The sequence below is a fragment of the Ambystoma mexicanum genome, chromosome 7p (assembly GCF_040938575.1).
Source record: "Ambystoma mexicanum isolate Mex_15411 chromosome 7p, UKY_AmexF1_1, whole genome shotgun sequence".
NCBI lineage: Eukaryota > Metazoa > Chordata > Amphibia > Caudata > Ambystomatidae > Ambystoma > Ambystoma mexicanum.
This window is the reverse complement of record NC_090939.1, coordinates 295,539,670-295,563,704: the sequence shown is the minus strand read 5'-3', so window position 1 is coordinate 295,563,704 and position 24,035 is coordinate 295,539,670. Positions and strand designations below refer to the sequence as shown.

At 47.1% G+C, this 24,035-nt stretch overlaps 1 protein-coding gene across 2 annotated transcripts in view; it reads right to left on the bottom strand.

Moving 5' to 3' along the window:
- CCT8 (chaperonin containing TCP1 subunit 8) overlaps window positions 1-24,035 on the bottom strand; it is a 403,324-nt gene that overhangs the window by 58,766 nt on the left and 320,523 nt on the right. For both annotated transcript variants that reach the window (XM_069636365.1, XM_069636366.1), the window contains exon 14: window positions 8,517-8,636. In XM_069636365.1, coding sequence (XP_069492466.1) covers window positions 8,517-8,636 — 120 coding nt within the window. The remainder of the gene's footprint in view (window positions 1-8,516; window positions 8,637-24,035) is intronic.

The following is a 24,035-nucleotide window of genomic DNA, read 5'->3' as shown; positions in this document are numbered from 1 at the left end:
CTGCTGTTCCCACCAAAAGGAGATCACACCTCTTTGATTGAATTAGGGGAGGAGCACCTGGGAGCAGGGCAGCAGAACAATGAACTTCCCTTTGCTCCAAGCAATTTCTAAATCAGGGGGTCGTAAATGGCTTCCTCTCAGAAGGAACTGGGAGGAGCACTGCCTCTGTGAGCCAGCTGAGCTTGCAGGCGGGGACAGACAGAAATCCCCCCCATGTGCTTTGGAACCTAAACCACACCCATCTGGGCCAGAGCATAATTTTAAGAAGATGGTTAATTCATAGTACATAATTGTCAAAATTATGTAAATAAAAATAATATCATGATTCCGGTGATTTTTCTGTGCACATTTTAAGAGGTGTTAGGACTCTGTGGTATGTTCTGGGGGTAGTAGTGGAAAATAGGGTATTACTCCAAATGTATGCATGTTAAAAAATCTGACACTTCATCATCTGATGCCCATATTCCTTGCGCACATTTGTGTAAATTCTGGAAAAGTTTAGAGGTTGTGTTCTGGATGAAAAGGGCAGAATTCTGACAGAAGTGAACACAACATCTTACAAAGACAGGGATCGGATGGTTTGGTGCTACAGAAAATGTGTTAACTGGACATATAATATTAGAAAAATTGTACATAGATAAATATGCATTCAAGTCAAAAATAGATTTGTGTGCAAAGTGACCAGGGGAGTGCTATTTCTAGATGCCATAAAAAGGATGCCGGATGACTCACAAATCAGTTGCCCAGTCAAGCGACAGAGAATTTTCTAGCCTATCAGGATCCTCAGAGGGTTGGGCATAGAAAGTCAGCCTTCCCACCCACTTTCAAAAGACATAAAAAGACCCACTGAAACCCAGGTAGGGACTGCTCTTTCCACTTTCTTGCGAAGCACTTTGCCGGACGACTTAAAATCCAGACAATATTCAGAGACCAGAACTTAGAAAACCAGACTCCAGATTCCAGAACTTTTAGCAGAAAGGCCTAGTCCACAAGCTGAATCCTTTCCAGAGGCCCCAGAAACCAGCAACTAACCAAACCATTCAACAGCCGGGCGAGCTGTGTGATTCTGGCTAGAACCCTGTGCCAAGAACTTTTGCCAAAACCAGAGACCAGACCAGACCGCTGTGTAGTGCCAGAACCTTTGCCAGAACCGGAGATCCAGACCAGCAGAGCAGAGAGAACCGCAGCTAAACCTGTTGACCAGATCTGTGACGAGGCCCATTCCTTCCAAAATTAGGAGTGAGTATCCAACCAGAGCTGTGCAAACCAAAGTGTAATTTGTCATTCTGAGGTTCACTTTAATTTTGAGAATCTACCTCCACTAAATTGTCTGCATCTTTTGAACCGCGTGTGCTACGAACGAGATTTAACTTTCATTTTAAAGCTAAGATCCTCAGCTTTCCAACAAGCCTTAAAATAGCTGCCTCTTGCTTGCATTGCTGAAATTCGTTTTCAACCTGATAATCCCTCATGAATCATTGCTAGTGTTGACCTGAACTAATCTTAAGTAGCTATCACCTACAGGGAATTAAAATAATTTTTAGCGTATGTTCAATTCTTTGCAAATCACATTTAAAGTATGTTTGCCTGTGTTTTAAAATCATCCCTGTTGCTCTAAGCTTGCTAGGAGGGGGGGGGGGGGGACTGAATTGGTATTGCATTTGATTGTATTCCTGAAAATTGTGTGCTCTCCTTCCATCTCCTTATATTGCAAAGGGGGGTTGGGGGGGAGTGAATTGTCAAAAGAAAAAGTGATCACATTATCTCTTGTGGAAACCATCTCAGTTATTTCTGTGCTGCATTCTGTTCCATCATTGCATTTCCTTGAAACCATAAAAGCATTCTCAGCTACTTTATCCTCTCTATACCAACTCCTAAGTAATTAAAGTGTGCTTGTGTTATTATCCATCGTTGATCACTGTCATATTCATAAGTGTGCTATCAAATATTAATCTATTTATTAAAGTGTGATATATATCGTTTAATTTTTCAAATAAATCTTTTAATTTGCAAAACAAACCTACTTCTTGGCTCAGTGAGGTCAGGGGGATTCAAAGAGAGGGGCGTTATACAAGGGTTTATCATCCAGATCTATGAACTTGTCATAAAAATATATAATTAAGGGCTTCCCTTGGGCATCCCAGACTTGGCATTGACTTAGTTGGAGTGCTGAATTGAGGTCACTTAACAGCTCCTAGGAACTGTTAAGATGTACTTGGTACAAGACTTGACTTTCTAATTTATTGCGAAGCCCAATTGTTGGAGAAGATGACAATGCATTACTTACCGTAAAAGCATTTCCGATGGCTGTATCTGCTTAGATTCACATGCTGTGCATAGTCCAACATCCAGTGGTCACTGCGGAGTATTGCATTTTGTTTTTCGTAGTCGAAAAGGGGACGTCGACAAGGTGCGTCTGTAACACTATCCCTATAGTGACGTGCAGTGTACCCACAACCCCTCACGCGTCGAGGTCCCTCTATTTGTTCTGCCCTGAGGGAGCCTTCTATACGCGAGTACAGAAAGGAGAGAGATGTAGAAAGAGGTCTATGTTCCTTCCATCCGAGCGGGGAGGAAGGGTGGGCGCATGTGAATCTAAGCAGATACAACCATCAGAAATGCTTTTACGGTAAGTAATGCATTGTCTTCTGATGTTTGTTAATCTGCTTAGAATCACATGATGTGCATAGACTAGCGAGCAGAACCCGGAGTTGGAGGTGGGTTGTGAGAAGGAACAGTAGAGAAAAGATGTCTTAATACTTCTTGTCCCACCTGGGAATCCGATCTAGAGTGAGCATCTAGACAGTAGTGTTTTGTAAAGGTGTGTGTGTGTACAGAACTCCAGTTTGCCGCTTTGTAAATGGACTCAAGGGGAACGTTTGCAATGAATGCTATGTATGCCCTAGTGTCTCGAGTAGAGTGTGCACTTGCCTTGAAAGGTAGTTCTCTTAGCAAGAGAGACAGAGTGATGCATTGAACAATCCATCTAGTTGCCTTGTGCATGGGTCCAAAGGGTGAGCCCATGAGCCTGGTAAGTACCACATTAAGGTCCCAGCCGGGAGCTGGGTTTGCTATCGGAGGGTGTATTCTCATTACCCCCTCCATGAAGGCTTTGATAACTGGGACTTTCCACCACGACACCTTAAGCTGAGAGGTGGTGTATGCAGAAAGTGCCGCTAGATGGACTTTAATAGAATTGAACACTAGACCTGAGTCCAGTAAATGGGTCAGGTAAAGGACAATTTGTGTGGGAGAGCAGTGGACTGGGTTGATGCTCTTACCTCTACACCAGATGACAAATCTCTTCCACTTGCTAGAATAACAGTGGCGAGTGTTGGGTTTTCTAGCTTCTCTGAGAATGTCCATGCATCTCTGAGGGAGTTGTAAATGGCCAAATTCTATGACCTCAGGAGCCATGCTGCTAAGTTCATGTTCTGTGGGCATGGGTGTAGTGGCTTGCCCTTGTCCTGTGACAGCAAGTTGTACGGGCAGGGCAGTCTCACTGGTGGGGACAGGGACATCTCCATCAGGTGCGCAAACCATGGTCGGCGGGCCCACATCGGGGCTATCAGTATTATGGTGACTGGTTCCTGGTGCATCTTGTGCACTATCTTGTTCAGCAGAGGAGTCGGAGGAAAAGCGTAAACAAATTTCCCTGACCATGGTATCCAGAGACCGTTCCCCTTGGAGCGGTTCTGTGGGTATCTGGAGGCGTAATCTAGGCATTGTGAGTTCTCCAGAGTTGCGAACAGGTCTATTTCTGGGAAGCCCCATTGTGTGAAGACGTCGAAGACGATGTCTTTGTGTAACCGCCATTCGTACTCGGAGGGCAGAGGGAAGTCTCTGCTGAGTTCGTCTGCTAGCAGATTGAGTTCCCCTGGTACATGTGTCTGAGAGCCCACTTCCAGATGTTCTGGGACAGCTTGGACAGTCCTGGAGAGTGAGTGCCCCCCTGCTTGTTGAGGTAGTACATGGCTGTGGTGCTGTCCGCGAGGACCATCACTGTCTTCCCTTGTAGGTGTGCCTGGAAGGCTTTCAGTGCCTTGAACACAGCTAGTAGCTCCAGTTAGTTTATGTGCTTGGATGCTACGCTCGGAGTCCAGACTCCGTGAGCAGTCTGATGGGATAGGTGAGACCCCCATCCTGTGAGGGATGCATCTTTGGTTAGAGTGGCTTCCACTGGGGGTGGCAAATGGTTTCCCTATTGCCAGGTTTTCCTTCGACCACCACCGTAGCGAGAGAACCAAGGCCTGCAAGACCACCACTAGATCATCCCATTAGCCGCTGGCCTGACACCACTGGCTGTTGAGCCACTCTTGCATTGGGCGCATGCACAGGCGCGCGTGAGGTACCAAATAAATACATGACACCATCATCCCTAGTAAGCACATTGCTTTGCGTACCATCACCTCTCGACTGGCCACATTGAGGGATTTGAAACAGCATATTTTGGACCCTCTCGTTGGAGGGTAAGACGAGGCCGTCCTTTGTTCGAATTAGAGCCCCTAGGAATTGTTTGATCTAGCGTCTAAGCTGGACTTCTCGTTGATGGAGACGACCAGTTGAAACAAAAGGTCTACAGTCTTTTGGGTATTTGAGAAGCATGCTTCATAAGAATCCCCTGTTATGAGCCAATCATCGAGGTAAGGGTATACTGGGATGGACAACCTGCGCAGGTGGGCCGCTGCCAGTACCTTCGTGAATACTCTCGGCGCTGATGCTATGCCGAAGGGTAGCACTCTGAACTGGTAGTGTTTGCCCTCTATCATGAACCTGAGGTATTTCCTGTGCGCTGGCAACATTAAAATATGAAATATGAAAGTATGCATCTTTCATGTCCAGTGTTGTCATGTAATCCCCCTGCGAAAGCAGGGGGATTACCTCCTGTAGAGTCACCATACGAAACTTGAGGTTTGACAAATTTGTTCACTGGGTGCAAATCTAGTACAGGGTGCATGGTTAAGTCCTTTTTGGGTACAAGTACGTACACTGAATAAATACCTTCTGTTACCTGGGATAGAGGCACAGCTCCTTTTTCTAGTAGTTGGTCCACTTCTTGAAGGATGGCAAGGTGTTCTGGCGACATGCGTCGTCCCCTTGGGGGTCCGTACGTAGGGGAACTGTTGAATTCTGTACAGTAGCCGCGGGCTATGGTTGATAGTACCCAGCGGTCTGATGTTATATCCTCCCATGCTGGAAGAAAGGATGTTAACCGGCCCCCGACCGGCGAAGCTTGGGAGGGGAACCGAATCTTTGAGTCATTTGGTGTTGGTGGCTTGGGAACCTCTATGGGTGGGACCCCGACCTCTTCCCTTGCCACGACGTTGTCCTCTTTGGTTATATTGTCCACTGGTGCCTTGGTTAGAGGACCAGTTACCTGCAGAGTATTGCTGCTGCTGCTGGCGTTGGCCTCGAAAAAAACGTTTGTTTCCATAACCACGTTTGTTGGGAGGCCTTGAAATTTGATCTAGCGTCTTGTGTCAAATTCCTTCTTTGCGGTCTCTAGTGCCTGATCCACCGCCTTACCAAAGAGGTTTGCATCTTCTATAGGTTTGTTAATAAGAGATGCTTGTGTTTCAGGTTTAAAGCCTTAATTACGTAGCCATACATGGCGTTTGAGTAGGATTCCTTGGACTAGGGAACGCCCAGCCGTCTCTGCAGCATCCAGAGTATTTTTAATGATGCTTTGGTTGACCAAGGTCCCTTCAGTCACCGTGGCTAGAAGGCGAGTACGTAGGGGTTCCGCTACCTCCCCAATGTCCTTACGTAGTTTGCTCCATTGTGCATCCGCGTAACTTGCCAGCAGAGGAGTTGTTGGCAATTCTTGCGGAAAAGGCAGCTGAGGCTGTAATCCTCTTTCCTAGGGCATACCATTTTTGACCCTCTTTATCTGGTGGTGCCTCGCTAGTTGACAGCGGGACCCCTGCTCTCTTCCTGGTATTTGTCACCACTAAGGAGTCTGGTACAGAGTGGCCCCTGATGTATAACGGGTCCGATGGAGAAGTCTACATTTTTCTATCCTCGGGTTGACCCCTCTGATGGACGCGGGAGTGGATAGTGAAGGAATAATTTGTCTCTTTACTGAGGCGAGGAGGGGAATGGTTTGGCTGACAGGGGGTTTCTCCTTAATGATCTTTTCTACAAAGTCGATGTCAGGAGAAGTTTCCCCGGTCTCGATCTTGAAATGCGCTGCTGCCTTGCGTAGGAGTGCATTAAAGGTAGGTTGATCGTCTATAGGAGATGTATTCCTAATAGGTGAGTCTTTGGGTGGGGACAGGTTTATGGCTTCAGGGTCTGAAAACGCTGATGGGACTGCCGGGGCTGTGAAGCGCCTTCTTCTGGGTCTTCTCCGAAGACCCCCTCACCCATATCCGGGTTGTCTTCAAAACCTTCCTCCTCTAGGTTTTGTTCCCCTTCATTGCCTAAGAATTCATCATCATCCTGAAAGTGGGGGTCCTCTCCAGTGAGGTCATATAGATCTACATCCTCTTGCGGCGGGGGCGGGGGGGAATCAATCAGCCTGGAGTACTTGGCCCTGGGATCCTCCTGAGGTCCCTCTCTCGATCTCTTGGGTGTTGGAAGGTTCCGAGTCTCCATAAACCTCTCCATTTTGTCCATACAGAATTTGAGTCTTTTTAGGGTTACTTGAGGTACCCCGGAGCGGTCAGGGGAGAAGAGGGGGGGGGCCTTCTGTTAGAAAACGCTTTGACCTATCCCATAACGTCGAAGAGAGGTTCCCCTCGCCTTCTGAAAAGCCTTCTGGTAGACAGAGAGTCTCCTCATCGGCACGCCTTCACCATCCTTTTCCCTCAATCTCTGCCAGGCCTCCCTTGGCCCTCCTCCTACCTCCACCTGCGAGGCTAAGAACCTCGGGATCATCTTTGACTCCACAATTCCTTCTACGCCCACATCTCTGTCTCTTAAAAAGTCAAACTTTGTACTGCACCTCCTCAGAGGTATTCTGCCTCTCCTCTCTTTCCCCCAGAACCTTACTGTCTCCCAAGCTCTGGTTCTCTCTAGGTTGGACTATTGTCGAAGCCTTTCTAAATCCATCTGCCTCTACTCTCCGCCCTCTGTAACTAATACAGAACAGGACTGCAAGACTTGTTCTTAGTCTCATGCCCTGGGATTGTTTCTCTCCAGCTCTGAAATCTCTCCATTGGCTCCCAGTGGATGCAAGGATTAAATTCAAAACCCTCTGCATTGTCCACAAGGCATTCTGGGACCTGGGTCCAAAATACCTTCAGCTATCCCCCCTGTTGAGCGCTTCGCTCCTATACCTCTTTTCAAAGAAACGAGCTGGGGGTAGATCTGTGTCTTCAGCTGGGGCCTCCCTCTGGAACAGCCTCCCTGCCACTCTAAAGCTTGAGGAGAACCATCTCCTGTTCCGGAAGCACCTCTTTGCTTCAGCCTTCGCTCCCCTCTACCCTGCTGATCTGTTCTCTTGTCACCGTGCAGCTAGCCACCCTCTGTCCTCCGGGCCCAGGTACCTGCTCACCCTGCCTCCGGGCCACCCCTTGCACTGGGGTCTGTATCTGTACCCCTACAGTCCCCCTTTTTCTTCCTGCTCTTATCAGACCTACCCTGTCTGCTGCCTTAAACCCAGCACTTGCCACTTGCTGGCTGCATTACCACTGCTTGTTGCCTTTATTATTATCAGTTTCTTCTTTGCTCTGTACTCCCCCCCCCCCATGCACTTGCGCTTTAATGTCACTGGGCCTAGTAAGATTGTTTTGTTCTCCCCCGTTACCCTCCCTTGCCGCGCTCTAAAACACTTGTGTACGAGCGAGATAGAAATAAAATATCAATACAATTCTGCAATGGAATAGTTTGGCTTTAAATATTTATTTTTATTGTCACCAAGTATTTGCAACCGGTCAATAAGGAATAATAAAAGCAAGTGTACAGTGCTGGAGAACACATGCTGCTAAGTGGCTCCACAGAATGCCAAAAAAGAAAAAAAATAATTTGTTGAATATGTTTAATATGGGCCACACAATATTTGTTTTTCCACAATCTTCTGAAAAATATTTGTAAACCTTTTTTCCCATTCCAATCTCACATTAAAACGAAGCAAACTTATTTACCACATGTTTAGACATAACCATGGATAATCACATCACTTGGACTCCATAAAAATCTAGTTTATGGTTCCAACTCTACCTTAAGCTCATATTACCCAAGTGGCTTACACTTACATAGGCGCAGTGGTTTCACACCATGACCAGCCAAATGAATCAGTTGTGCATACGATTGGTGGAACTGTAACAATGATTCACATTAACAGATGCATCTCTGGATAGAATGTAGCATTACTATGAAAATCAACATTTGACAAATACAAAGCTGAACATTCAAAATAAGAATTCGGAATCTTCAAAATGATGCATGCAGCGGTTTTTCAACGAAGGCATCTTAACGGAAGTGAACTAGTTCCAGACTTCAGAATTTCACTATGAAGTTCATTTCATGTTCAAATATTTATCAGAACTTCATTTTAGGACCAATTTACTCACCTGATCGACTCGGAGTACAGTGACTGCAGCATTTGTAGCCAATTTAATCGCCCAGAACTTTCCAAGATACGTGTCCAGAACACCAGCTTCCAACATGTCCTTTACAGCTGCACCCTCCGCCTTATAGAAATCACATTTTGTTAATTACCATAAATCTATTGCAGATCAGTTACATTAGCAATGATATGGAATGGCTATTTGGACCGTTGATATGGGCTGCAGGGACGAAAGACGACCTTCAACATAAACTCTGTACATAACTATTACTTCAAGCTTTCTAGTGACCAAAAAGAATACCTAGATGCCCAGATATGCATAAACCAGACAACAGCCAGAAAATCATGAATAAAACCGCATAAATATTAGAATAGGATGAAGCGGTAGATGGAAGGGCAGCATATATCATGAAACAACAAGGCTCTGCAAAATATTCAAACATTTCTACAGCATTCAATAACTATCGTCATATCCCACTTTACTATTTAATTAGGACACATTAATGGAATTAAACAAACAAGCTAATGTGATCAATTATGACCCCCCTCCCCATGGATTCCTCATCTATGATTCATGTCTCCAGCACAGCTGCTTTTCAGCAACTTTCTCTGCTAAACCGGGGGTGCAGCGTGGCTCTGCTTGATGCCCTGCAGCAAATAGGTCAGGCCAGTATATGTTGAGGTGCTGCGCCCCTTGACCTCAGTTCTGCCCTTTCCCCCTAGCATTCTGACGCAAAGGGACCGCAGAACTAGGAGGTGTACTAGCTATCCAAGTGGAGCAAGTTGGGAGGGGGATGACAAACTTGTGGGCTATCAGAGATTACCACCTGAGTCATTTGTTCTTCTAATGGATTCCTTTCTCCCACAGATTTCCCATCTCGGATAGATTGCATGACATGCATTACTTACCGTAATAGCATTTGATGATTGTATCTGCTTAGATTCACATGCTGTGCATATGGCTCGACATCCAGTGGTAAGCGTGGAGTATTGCATCTCGTCTTTCGGGGACCGAACAGGGACGTCGGCATAGGCGTGTCTAACACTACCCCTATCGTGACGTGTGGTGTACCCAAAATCCCTCACGTGCCGAGGTCCCTCTGATTGTATTTTTTTCTGCCATGAGGGAGCCCAAGGCTATAGTGAGTGAGTACATAAAGAGAGAAATTAGTAAGACGTCTATGTGCCTTCCACCCCGAGCGGGGAGGTAGGGAGGGCGCATGTGAATCTAAGCAGGTACAATCATCAGAAATGCTATTACCGTAAGTAACGCATGTCTTCTGATGCTAGTTAATCTGCTTAGAATCACATACTGTGCTTAGACTAGCGAGTTGTAACCGGAGTTGGAGGTGGGTTGTGAGAAGGAACAGTAGAGAAAAGATGTCTTAGTACTGCTTGTCCCACCTGAGAATCCGACCTAGAATCAGTGTCTAGGCAATAGTGTTTTGTAAAGGTGTGTACAGAACTCCAGGTTGCCGCTTTGCAAATGGATTCAAGAGGAACATTTGCAATGAATGCTATGGATGCCCCAGTGCTTCAAGTAGAATGTGCTCTAGGCTTGAAGGGCAGTTCTCTCTTAGCAAGAGTGTAACAGTGTGATGCATTTTACAATCCACCTTGATATAGCTGATTTAGAGACAGTATCCCCTTCTCTACCAGCTGCCACTGAAACAAAGAATTGTTTAGTCTTCCTTAGTGGTTTAGTTCTTTCCAGGTAAAACAGGACTGCCCTGCGCACATCTAGTGTGTGAAGGCTTCTTTCGGCCATGTTAGTAGGGTTCTGGAAGAAAGTGGGTAGTTTGATGGATTGGTTCACATGGAACTTTGAGATGAATTTAGGCGCAAACCTGGGATGTGTGCGCAGAACTACCTTATCTTTGTGGACTGTAACAAAGGGGTCTAGAACAGAAAGAGCCTGTAGTTTGTTAACCCTTCTGATAGATGTGATAGCCACTAAGAAGGCTGTCTTATAAGTCAGGTCTTTCAGACTTGCTTTATGCATAGGCTCAAAGGGAGCTCACATGAGCCTGGTCAAAACATTCAGATCCCATCCAGGGTCTGGGTGAGAGATGGGAGGATAAATCCTCTTAACCCCTTCCATAAAGGCTTTAATCACTGGTATTTTCCACCACAATACCTTTTGGTGTGATGTGGTGTAGACTGACATAGCAGCCAGATGAACCTTTAGGGCATTGAAGACTAACCCAGTGTCAAACAGGTGGGTTAGATACAGCACAATGTGTGAGGGTGAGCAATCAATGGGATTGACGCCCTTGGAATTGCACCAGATGACAAAACGTTTCCATTTGCTGGCATAGCAATAACATGTATTAGGTTTTCTCGTTTCCCCGAGTATGTCCATGCACCTCTGAGGGAGTTGCAGGTGTCCAAACTCTATGATCTCAAGAGCCAGGCTGCTAAATTCAGAGTGTGTGGGCATGGGTGTAGGGTCTCGCCCCTGTCCTGAGACAACATGTTGTATGGGCAGGGAAGCTTGACTGGTGGGGAGAGGGACATTTCCATCAGGTGAGCGAACCAGGGTTGGCGGGCCCACATGGGGTGCACCAGTATCATGGTAACTGGTTCCTGGTGCATCTTGTGCACTATCTTGTTGATAGTGCACAAGATGCACTTCCACTGCAGGGGTGGTGAAGGTCTTCCCCTTCAAGAGGTCTCTTGACCACCACTGCAGAGAGAATGAGGGCTGGCGAGACAACTACCAGATCTTCACATAGTCGTCGAGGTAAGGGTAAACTGGGACTGATAGTCTGCGCAGGTGTGCTGCTGCCACTGCCAGGACTTTGGTTAACACCCTTGGCGCCGAGGCGATGCCGAAGGGGAGTACCTTGAATTGGTAATGCCTGTCCAGAATTATGAACCTTAGATATTTCCTGTGCGCTGGCAACATTGAAATATGAAAGTATTCATCTTTCATGTCCAATGATGCCATGAAGTCCCCTTGTTTCAGCAATGGGATCACCTCCTGCTGTGTTACCATGCAAAACTTCTGGGGTTTTATAAACTTGTTACCTGAAGAATAGGGACAGCGTCTACGGCATCCTTTCCCAGCAGTGCTTCCACCTCTTGGATCAGGATTGCCAGATGGTCCGGTGAAAGGCGCCGTGAGCCTGCGGTCGGATCTGAGGTCGGGTGAATTCCACGCAGTAACCGTGGGTGACCGTCTTTAAGACCCACTGGTCAGAAGTTATCCCCTCCCATGCCCTGAGGAAAGATGTTAATCACCCCCCGACCAGGGTGACATGGGAGGGGACCTGGACTTGGTGGTCATTTCTGACCAGAGGCCAGGGCTCCTCTGGGATTGGGGCCTCTGCCTCTAACCCTGCCGCGTTTGACCCCTTGAGGGGTAGTAAGTGGGGCTTCCAGATGTTTGATTTGTGTTGAAGTTACCCGTGCCGTAGTTGTTTTGACCAGCATGGGCTTGCCCTCGAAAGGACCGCCGAGTTATTACCCCTCTGGGAGGAGGGTTTCTGTGTAATTTGTTACAGAGACTTTAGAGTCTCATGCTCCTTCTTGGCTGTTTCCAAAGCCTCATCCACCGCTTTCCCGAAGAGGTTAGTCTCCTCAATGGGTTTATTAAAGAGGGAGGCCCGAGTCTCAGGTTTAAATCCTGATGTACGCAGCCAAGCGTGTCTTTTCAGTAAGGTCCCTTGAGTAAGACTGGCTTGCAGTTTCCGCAGTATCCAGGGTGTTCTTCCCCACGTTCTGGTTAACTAGTCTTCCTTCCGTTACAATGGAGAGAAGCTTTGACTTGGCGGGTTCGGGGACCTCTTGGAGGCCTTCCTGGAGCAAGTTCCATTGGGCATCAGCATAGCTTGCTAATAGAGTAGTATTATTAGCAACCCGTATAGTGTATGCGGCTGCTGACGTGACACGTTTGCCAAGGGCATACAGCAGCTTAGATTCCTTGTCCGGTGGTGATTCCCCGTGGCAAGGGGTACCCCTGCCCTCTTTCGAGTGGTAGTCACTACCAGTGAATCTGGGATGGCGTGCCCTTTCATGTATAGAGGGTCGAAAGGAGAAGGGCGAAATAATTTTTCGAGACTCTGGTTCGCTGCCCGTGTTTGAGCAGGTGACACCAATGAGGGAGCTACCCTTCTCATAACAGAGTTAAGGAGGGGGGTGGATTGACTCGCCAGAGGTTTTTCTTTAATGATATCCTCCACGAAATCCTGCTCAGTTACCGCCTCTTGAGTGGCAATTTTAAAGTATTCAGCTGCTTTTTTCAACATGGAGTTGAATGCCATTTAGTCATCTACAGGAGAGGCCTGGCGAGCCGGGGTGGACAGAGGAGAGTCTAGGCACAAAACATCAGAGTCCTGATCTTGCGGTGTCCATGGGTCCTTATATTCCTGCTGGGTTTCCTCCCAGTTGTCCGTAGTATCCTGTTGGTCTTCCTCATAGTTTTGCAGAAAAGAAGCTTCTTCATTATAGATTTCTCTATATGTGTCCATGTGGACCACATCTTCCTGTTGGCAAACAGGACACCGATCTTCCTGAATTTGAAGTTTAGGGTCTACCTGAGCCCTTTTCGGGGGAGGAGGATAAGAAAAACTGATCTGCTTCAGCCGATCCATACACCCTTCAAATTTTTCTGCAGTCCATTTAGAGGACCCAAACAGGCCTGCATGAGGAGAAACAAAGTTCTCCGCCATGCAGCGTCGAAAGGAGTCTCTCAGGGCGTCGGAAAGAGGCTCTCGACTATCCTCTTAAGCGTCATCAGAATCGGGAACTGAATCCGCTGAAATTTTTTCCGCGGCTGGTCACATAACCTTAGGCGGAACCGGGGTAAGGCCCATCGCCGCCGTAATTCTTCCGATGCTGCTTTCGATAGTTGTTGAATCGTCGTGAGACAGTGGCTCCGATGGTTTATCGGCAGGTGTAGTACCTTCCGCAGTGCTAGAGGGCCTAGCGGTTGGTTTTCCGGGTAGAGGCCTAGCCGTAGCCTTAGAGACTGTCAAAGCGTCGGGCTCCTGCGCTTCGACGCGTGTAGGTTTTGGAGTAGTGCCCTTAGCTGGTTTAGGTTGCCCAGTCACAAAAAGCTGCTGTGGATGCGGGGAAGGCTTTGGATCTGAACGATCAGAGGGAACCGGCAAAGTTTTTGGCTGCCGTTGGCGCTTTCGCCTTTTTCGACGAAGACGTTGAAATTGGCGTAGGGGTTGTGTGCTTAGTGCGATGCGCTTGTACGCCCCTGTCGCCGGGTGTTGTCCCTGTAGCAAGACCAGCGTCAAGCCTTAAAGGGTCAGGGAAGCGTCCGCCTCAAGGTCTATAACATCCGTAACAGATGTTTGGTCATCCAAAGTACCCCCATCACTTTCAGCGGGTGTGGTGGTGGGGGTTCCACACGTGACATACGGTACGCAGCCCACCGCTTTACACGGTGCTCCTTAAGGGTCTTAGGCCGAAGGAGTTTGCACGCTGCACACCACTTCTCATCGTGCTCTGGGGGGGGGGAGACAGACGTTACACGGCCTGTGTTCGTCCTTCCAAGGATATCTGACCCTACACTTAGGCAGAAGGTAAAAGGTGTCCTTTCCATAGCTAAAGGGAAGGATGAGCAGACCAAGAGGGAAAAGCGGGGAAAAGGAGGAAAGACATACCAGCAATATGGCCACCCCGTTCCCCCTCTCCCTAATCTTAGGTGCCGAAATCCACAGCCGTAAACGAATCCCCCGTAGTCTTCGTCGAAGATGTTCTTGTTGGGCAAAGTAACTTAACGGGGAATAAACAGACAATTCGGTAAAGATAAACAATGTCTCTAGTGAGAGCTCCGCTATGGGGCGACCAGTTATCTGGGTGGAAAAAAACAATCTGAGGGACCTCGGCGCGTGACGGATTTTGGGTACACCACACGTCACAATAGGGATAGTGTTACCGGCACGCCCATGCCGACGTCCCCTTTCGGTCATTGAAAGAACAGATGCAATACTCAGCGGTTACCACTGGATGTCAGACCATATGCCAAAGTGAGTGTCCTGCCCTTACTGGGAATCCAAGCAGTTATGTTTGGAAACTCATGCAGCAAGGCCCACTTAGCATCTGGCAAATGTTCAGATCTGCTTAGAATCATATACTTTGCATAGACTCGCAAGTAGTCCCCACAGGAGATGGGTTGTTAGAAGTGACAGAAGCAAACAATCCTTAACACTGCTTGTCCAACCCGAGAATCACTTCTGGCTTGCATGTCCCCCACAGTAATGTTGGGTGAATGTGTAAACTGAGCTCCATTTAGCTGCATTACAGATTGCCTTCAATAGCACATTTGCAATGAAGGTTAATGGTGCTCCTGTACCACGTGTGGCATGTGCTATAGGTGTAAATGCCAGTACTCTGTTAAATCGCTTGTAGTGGCATTGCTGTATGCAATTTACACTCCATTTAGAAATTACTTCTTTGGAGATGGGATCTCCTTCCGATGGCTACAGCCGCGGAAACTAAGAACTAGTCAGTTTTCCCGATGGGTTTAATCTTGCCGAGATACAGGGTTTGAAATTGAAGGGAGCGGCTTAGCCCCTGCTTGAAGTTTATAAGAACCTGGTTAGCTTGACAAAAACAGCTACCAGGAGCTACATTTGGCACCCCAGGTGTTAGGCCAAGCTATTATAGTGACAAGGACAACTCGGAGGTGACGAAAGAGAAAGATTTTAACACTTTCTTTTGGTTGTGGGTCTAACAAACTCCATAGGAATCATCTTTCACATTGCATCACACAGCACCTTCAGTGCAGTGGCACAGGGCGGTCTTTCAGATTTCCCCAAGCTTTAAATACCTTCTCTTGGATAAACTACTGTTTCCAAGAGTAGTGAAGTGAAATCGACTACTTACATTTGTAACTTTCTAGACCCAGCACACTATTTTACAATAGGGTGCCGAGGGGTTACTTAATATCCCCTTTGTCTAGCTTCTCATGTAACTTTTTTATGTTACCCTTTCCTTGATGAATGGCTGGTGGCAGTGGTTTACCTTTAACTACCGTGGTGTGCTTTTACCGCGGGCTGCGTTCGCAGCTGCAGTAAAGCGCCCAAGGGTGCAATTTTTGTCAAAATGGCCCCGGTCTTTTTTTGCCATTTCTTCTTGGAAAGGTCCTTGTTGAGAATTACTCTGCGCACCAAACCACCAGGTTTGGTCCCTTTGTTCATTTTACCTTTGACAGGATTCACGAGTGAAGCCCGCCTCTGGCTCCAGGGAGTCTGGCAGGGGCAGGAAGCGAGGGAGGTGCCTGAAACTCCCTGTGCTTATCCTCCTAGGAGACAGGAATGCACTCTTAAGTGATTGGCCGGCTGGCTGTCTGGCAAGTACAGTCACCCTGCTGGGTGACTGATAGCTAGGCTGGAATGGGAGAAACCTGCATAAAAGGCAAGGCTTTTTGGCTTGGAAGGCAGAGTCGACCACTGGACGAAGGAATCCGAAGAAGAACTTGGAAGAGATGCCTGCTGCAACTCCTGGACCCTTGGTTCCGGTGAAGCCCTGCTGCCAAAGCTCCGAATTCGCCTCGACTAGAGAAGCCCTGCAAGGTCGACTTCTCCCCTTGAGTTGGTGGGACCAATCCACTCCAAAGTAAGCCACCTGGACATGCTCCCCGAGCTGGTTGAAATTCCACTGCAGTTGCTGCTGGAACCGAATGTTAAAGAATTCTCAAAATGTGCTAATTCCCTTCACCTTAGAGACCCTGCAGCAACTTTGCTGGATTTTGAGGACTCGATTTTTTTACCTGGAGAGTGTGTGAGCCTTTTTGCCACTCGCTCATGTATTTTGAAATGTGCTTTACCTCCGTTTTCTTTGGTTATCGAGTCTACAAATAATTCCATGGGCATCTTTTCATTTGTGACACACAGCAACCTCAGTGCAGTGGCACAGGGAAACCTTTGCAGGCTTTCCCAAGGTTTAAATACTTTCTCTGGGATAAACTACTATTTCCCAGAGTAAGCAAAGTGAAATTGACTTTACTAGTAGTTTAAATGCCTAGACCCAGCACACCCTATCTTACAATAGAGTGCTGGAGGGGCTACTTAGTATCCCCCCCTGTCTAGATACTCATGTTGCAGTCAAATGCTACCCTTTCTTCTCAGAATGGCTGGTGGCAGTGGTTTTACAATGAACTACAATGATTTTTGCCGACTGCAAACTATTTGTAGCTCCGGTAGTGTTAAATCGCGGGAGCCATGTTTTTCAAGATGACGTCTGAGCCCCCTTTATTTAAACAGGCCCCAGTCTTTTTTCGCCATTTCATTTTGGAAAGGTCCTTCTAGAGTTTGTCTCTGCGCGTCAAACCAGCTTTGGTCCCTTTGGTCATTCGCCTTTGGCAGGCTTCAGGAGTGAAGACCGAGAGTCTGGGGTGGGCAGGAAGGGAGGTGCCCGAAACTCCCTGTGCTTAGTCTCCTAGGAGACCCAAATGCACTCTGTGGCGATTGGCTGACTGTCCAGCAAGGACAGCCACCCTGCTGGGTGAGTGACGGCTAGGATGGAATGAATGGGAGAGAACTGAATAAAAGGCGAGTCTCTTGGCTTGGAAGGCAGAGCCTACCATTGGAACGAAAGAACTGAAGACGAGCTTGAAGAGGACGGCTGCTGCAACTCCTGGACCATTGATTTGCCCGGTGAAGCCCTGCTGCAGGTCCGACTCGCCAAGTTCACCTCGACAGAGAAGCCCTGCAAGGACAACTTCTCCCTTTGAGTTGTCGGGACCAATCAACTCAACAGTAAGCCACCTGTATACCAATCTCGGAGCTGGTTGCAATTTCTTTGGAGTGCTGCAGGAAACCGTATAACCAGGGAGAGACACCAGTTTGTGTGCTTTACGTCCAACTACCGGAATCAAAGTTTGCCAGTTGCGAGCTTTTGACTAAGTGCAGTGCAGGAGTCCCCAGACGTCCTCCCTCTTGTCCCCACCACTGAGGCTCAGGAACAGCGAGATCTGCAGGAACTGCCAGAAACGGAAGTCATCAGCTGCCTTTTTTTCTTCAATGTAAGGTACTGTAAAACAAGACAGAGTACTTACCTCTCGCGGTGAAAGTGCTTGGAACTTTTGCAACTCACAGGCCTAATCAGCTTGTGACCCAACATAGGATTCGGCTTGCTACAAACTAAGAACTTGTGCAGACACACTTCCATTTAACTACCAGAACTGCTTTATCCTAGCCAAGAATTTAGCCCATTGACTTTGGCCTAGCCTATTGAATGAACTCTTCTGGTGAACTCAAAATATCTACACTGTTTAAGAATTGTAACCTTTTATGTTCTAATAACCTTTGCCTTTTACTCCTCTTAAAAAGAATTCTGAATGCCACAGTAAGATATTCATGTCCCCAGCACCCTTATTACTAAAGTTGCCTGTGATTGTAGGTGGTGTCTGTGGGCCATTCCAAAAGGGTCTTATCTGATTCAGAAACTTAAGAGTGTACAGTATTGAAGTAGATGTGTGTTTTATAGGATTGTTTATTGAATGTTTTATAATTGAATGGTTAATACATTAAAAAGTATTTAACCAAGAAACCTTAAGTGTAAGAGTTTATTTGAACACTTGTGATTGTAGACCTCTGTAACATTACTGCTCACATTTCCCCTCTAGAGATGAGCCTGGCTGCTCAACACGCTACCAAAACTGTACTACAGACTTATACCAAAGGTTGGTTTGCTTACACCTGTAGTCATAGTTGCTTGTAGTGTTTCCAGAGGGTACTGCATTCAAATTGCCAGGGAGAGGAACACCAGATTGTGTGCGTTGCTTTTAAGTTGGCCAAGAGCTCCAGGGAGAGACTCCGGACTCCCAGGAAGCAGGACGGACCATGCCTGAGCCACCTCAACAGAGTGCTGGACCCAAGATGCAAGGAAAGTCCATCTCAACAGCCAAGAGTCTGCAGTGGTGCCATTTGCTGAGACGCGAGGAGCTGAAACCGCAAAGTGTCACTGAATAGAAGTTGGTCCTTTTCTGTTGCCGATCGTCCCGTTGCAGTGCTGGAGTCCTCCAGACATCCTCCCTCTTGTCCCCATGACTGAGGCCCAAGAACACAGGACCTGCAGAGCTGCACAGGAACAGAAGCCGGCCAAAGACATTTTCTTCTATCCAAAGGTACTGTACAGTCTAAGAGAACTTACCTCTTGTTGTGTAACTTCACTTCTCAGTTGCGACTTGTTGTGGTTGCTTCTGTGAAGTTGCTAACAGCTTCCTTTACTTCACAAGCCTAAACCGCTTGTGGCCTACTAGGATTTCTTCTTTTCTACTAAGACTTCTAAAACATTGTGCAAGACTTACCTACCTCTGGGAAGAGCTTCAGCTCACCTAGACTTTTGCCCAATTGAATTTGGCCTAGCCTGGCTCCCTGAATGACTACTCTTCCACTCCGACATTGTGTTTGGTCTTCCTCCCAGGAAGGGGTTACCTACCTTTGCATTGTTTTTTTTTTCCCCAAAAGTACTTACTTGCATCAGAATATTTGAGAGATCTCTTGTTTTGTTCTAATAACCTTTTTCTTTGACCTACTCATCAGTCTGCTTCTAAATGCAAACAGTGATATTAATGTCCACAGTGTCCGAGTTACTTAAGTCACCTGAGGGTGTAGGAAGTGTGTGTGCCATCCCAAAAGGGTACTTGCTGATTTGGAAATATTAAGAGTGTATTTTTGGAGTATATTTGAGTGTTACTATATATTGCCCCTTCTGAAGAAGGCTTACTCAAACTGACTTAAATATTGTTTATTCAAGAAACCTTGTGTGCAAGTGTTCATTTGAATACTTGTCACTGTGAATCTCTGTGCAACTCCCCTACAGCTCACACTGACCCCTCTTGAGATAGGCCTGGCTAGTCATCCACACTACGAACCTGTGTAGTACAGACTTATACCAAAGGTTGGGTTGCTATTGCCAGGAGGTCAAGATTGTTGTAGGGCACCCTAAGGGTACTGCATACAATCTTGCCTAACAAGCACTAAAACGAAAATTCTCCCCAACAAGTACAGATCGAATAAAGTCCAGCCAAAGTGTTGGGGTCTTTCGTTGAGGGGAATTGGCACACGAAATGAAAATTCTCCCCAACACAAGCTTACAACAACGAGGCCAGGGTCTTCAGCAGGCTGCTCTCCTTTGTATGGGGTCTTGGGTCCAATGATTATCTGAAGAATGGCTAAAGGAGTTCCCCTGTTATCCAGAAATGGGGCTGGAGTTGCTCCCAGCCCAACAATGGCAAGGATCTGTACCATTTAAAATTGGCAGGGGATGTCCAATAATGGAAAGCCTCTGCCTAGCAAAAGACCGACTAAACAGTAAACTGCAAAACTGCACGAGACTTAAGTATCCACTGCCACCAACCCAGCCTAGACGCATCTAACCAACCACAAAGTTACCAAAAACAAATCTAGAGATACAAACTGTCTCTACCACAGTTCACAGAAGGTGATGTGCGCAGATAAAAACAAACCAGGCATTTGTCCATGGAGAAAGTTCTCCTGCACCGATAGCCATAGATTGATTGTTTTATTTGCTTATATATCGCACCAAGCCCGTAGGTATCTGGCCGCTTTTTCTTCAGCTACATGGTTACATGGATTATACACAGTGCAAATATATGAACATTAAGTTATACAGTGGAGAGTTAGCAGTACATAGACGGGTCATATGAATTTACAAAAATATACAGAACAAACAAGAGAAGGGTCAAGAATAGTGCTTAGGTAGGAATACACTTGGCAAAGGGTGGCCTATGTGGGAATCTTACCAAAGCACCTGGAAGAGGTCTTGAAGTCAGGATAGTACATGGTGGATTTAGTTGGCTTGCGCAAATAACCAGCATTTTGCTTTGTTTCTGAACGAGAGGAACACAGGGTCGCGTCTTATCGCGAGTGGAAGTTTATTCCAGGTCTTGGCTGCTAACACTGGGAAGCTTGAGCCACCTGCTTTGTTTAGTTTGAAGGTTGGGATGTTTAGGCAGATTGGGTAGGAGGTTCTGGTGGGTCTGGTAGAATCTTTTCTGGAGAATGTGTTCCATCAGGTTCTTGGGGGCTGAGTTGTTAAGGCACTTGTGGGTGATCATAAGAGTTCTGAAGGTAATCCCGTCTTGGATGGGTAGCCAATTAGCAGATTGTCTAATCTGTGTCACGTGGTTAGATCGGGGGATGTCCAGGGCTGCCCTAAGGGCATTGTTTTGCATAACTTGTAGTATGTGAACATTCCTTTGGCTGGAGCCCAAGTAAAGAGTATTACAGTAGCCCAGTTTGGACATTTTAAGAGCTCTAGCAAGGGTAAGACAGCCGTTGGTATTTAGGAAGGGTCGACAGGCATTTATCAATTTTGATGTCCAAGCTGTTGATGAGGCAGTGGCATTGATTTGTCTTTGAAGATTTAACGCAGCATCTAAGTAGAAACCTAAGGTTTTTGCTGCTTTGTCGACTTTGATAAGGTTCCCATCTATATTAAATGATGAATATTTGGGGCCTAATTTACAGAGTTTTAGCTTGGATCCAATGAGGAGGATCTCAGTTTTGTCGTCGTTGAGACAAAGGCCCTGATTGGCCATCCACCCTTGTATTTTGCTATAACTTTCATTTAGGAGTGGTGTCAGATTGATGGTTCCCTGATGAGGTCATGAGAATTTGTGTATCATCTGCGTAATTCGTATATAATACGCCTAGATCGTCTAGTGGTCAAACAGTAATTTAGTTTATATGTTGTAGAGGGTGGGCGATACACAGGACCCTTGTGGGACTCCACATGGGATAAGGGCTGGATCGGCTGAAGCGATGACGAGAAGACCCTCATGGATATGTCCGCCAAGAAAGAGTTGATCCATGCGGCAGCATAGTTCGAAAATGAGGCAGCTGTAGTTAGATGGTTGGTTAGGATGTTACGGTCAACTAAATCAAACGCAGCCGATAGGTCCAGTAAGAGGAGAGCAGGTTTACCATTATCTCTAGCCTCATCCATTTGGATTTTCAGAACCAGAAGGACTGTTTCAGTCCCGTGTCTGAATCCTGACTGTCTAAAGGCCTAGGATGTTGTTGGATGCAAGGTGGTTTTGAATCTGCATATATGCAGCCTTGTCTAAGATTTTTAGGAGGAAAGGCACGGTAATTGGTCTAAAATTAGTTGGGATATGAGGTGGATTGATCAGCAATCCAGGACAGCCCCGTCAGCCAAGGACCCCAATGCTAAGGCCAGCTCACGAAAAAAAGCAGCTGCAGGTTGCGTTTGCCTGTGTTCACCAGTGAGGGTAGTCGCTGTCAACCAGCAGCGACTGATAAATTAAGTGTAGTCTGGGTGGGGAGTACAACAATTACTGTATTCCATTAAAACCCCTACCACTCATTACATAACATAGCACGCCAATGTTAGCCAGCTAGTAAGTAGTTTTCCATTCACTGCTGTGTTTCGGTTTATAGTGATTTTTCGACAGCCATAGTTTTGAATGGCAAAGTTTTGACAACAAATGCGTCGAGAAAAAATGCATTTTTTTTAATGGCCCCCCACACCTATTTTTTTTTTACCCCTTAACACCCATTTTAGTAAAAAAAAAAAAAAAAGCATCTTTACCTACAGAAAAAATGCATTTTTCCGATGCATTTTTGTCTAAACTTTTGGCATTCAAAAACAATGCCTGTATACCCTGTGTTTCAATTGTAGGCAGGTCTCAAATTTAGGCGTAGTGGCAGTCTTGCAGCTCTCCATTGATTCTTGGGTTTGCTTTCCCTGTCTACTGCTGTTGGAGGAGGAGGACTGTTTCCCCTACTTCCTTGCACGGAGTGGCAGTCTTGGCTGCTGGAACTGCCCCACCCCCCCCCCGCCCGGATTCTGTCAATCCAGGAGGAGGGCGGCCGCCAGCTTTGCAGCGCGTACTCGTCTGACCCCCGTCACATCGCACTCAGCGGATTCCCTGCTAACTTCAGAGACCAAATTCACGTGTAAAAAGTGCAAAATATAAGGCCTCTAGAGCACCGAGAAAAGAAGCAGAAATTCCGCTGGCATTGGTAAACTTAAGAAAATCTGCTCTCCGTACCTTTGACATCGCCACCGGGGGCATGGAGACTGCTCCAGTGAAGCCGATGCGGGACCTTGTTGACTCCACCCAGGCAGCTGCGGCCCCTGGCGGCCTCTTGGTGCCGGCCCCTCTGGCTCAGCTTCCGGCTGTCTCCGAAGGGAGGGCTGAGCGGGCGAAGCAAGGGGCGGGGGTCTCGAGGCTGCCGGAGCCTGGGTGGAGTTCCTGGACCCAGCTACGTCTTCTAGCAAAACTGTTTCTGAAGAGTTTCAGGAGGGGGTGGAAATCAGCAACACCACACCAGGAACGAGTGAGGCCACCACAGTACTCCAGCCCCTCCAGGCTACGGCTCCAGAGCAGGACAATATCCGCAAGGAATCACTTAGCGGACTCCGAAAAAAACATCCAACACAAGTCGTTGCTACGAAGGGAGCAAAAACTCCCCAGCCCTCGAAATGCCCTCACGACCAATGCCATGGTTCACGCGTAGCAAATGAACTCCCCATTAGTTCCAACGAATAAGAATGTGCAAATTCCACCAGACTCCCATACAAGAGAAACTTTCAGCGACTAGCAAAATGAAAAAGCTATCATGTACCAAACAACCCTGAAATTACAGGCCATTGGCCCAGGAGATAGTGAGTCACAAACAACTTTTCCAAATAAAAAACGACCAAGAAACCAGATGGATTCCCCTCTATTGGAGAGGAAGCGACAAATTCAAAGGGCCAACGTAAGACCAGTAGGCGACGATTGGTTACATTACAAAGGCATGTGCATCCTCAAAATGGACGGCGAGGGCATTCAAGTACGACCAGGAAGAGCGACCTGGATAAACCATCAGCACTGATCCTAGTGACAGACTTCTTTTACTCCTATTCCAACGTATCCACCGGGAGCAAAGAGGACTTCTCAGATGCAGACATTTTGGAAGTGGTGAAAGAATGCCAGCCGTTATACAAGCAAAGCAGGCTTGAAGTTTTCCCAGTGATATCAGCTAGAACTCACTCACCTCCAATAAACCAGCTATGGACGAACCCACAGACTGGGGAAAAAGCTGGACAGAAGGGGAAATGTGAAATTCCTCCACCCATCATTGACGGCATGACAGGTGTCGCAACAGTTCTAGCGCTCCCAACCTTCTCTTCGATAAACCCTGTGAGTGAACCTTCGAGAGACTTACAGGTGCCGCTGGCCCCTCAAGGCAAACTGCAACAGCCGTCCAAATTGCATCGGGAGAAGTCAGTCCCTTCAACTCATCCTTCTACTCCAAGAAGTATCTCCCCGGTGCCACAGGTTGGAAGCAACAACCCCTCAAAGGAAACACGAGCTCCAGGAGGATCCAGTGGATCAAAATAAGAAACTCTCACCTTCCCCGGGGCGCTTGCTCACCTCCGACACCTCTATCATGGACACCAGCTATCGGGCTCCTCGAGAAAAAACCAACAAGATGGCCAGTCGCGAGAAAAAAAAGACACCCACGTTTCGGTTCTCACCGAAGAAGCTTGCTTGACTCATCACGGGCTGTCCTCACGGAGCAAG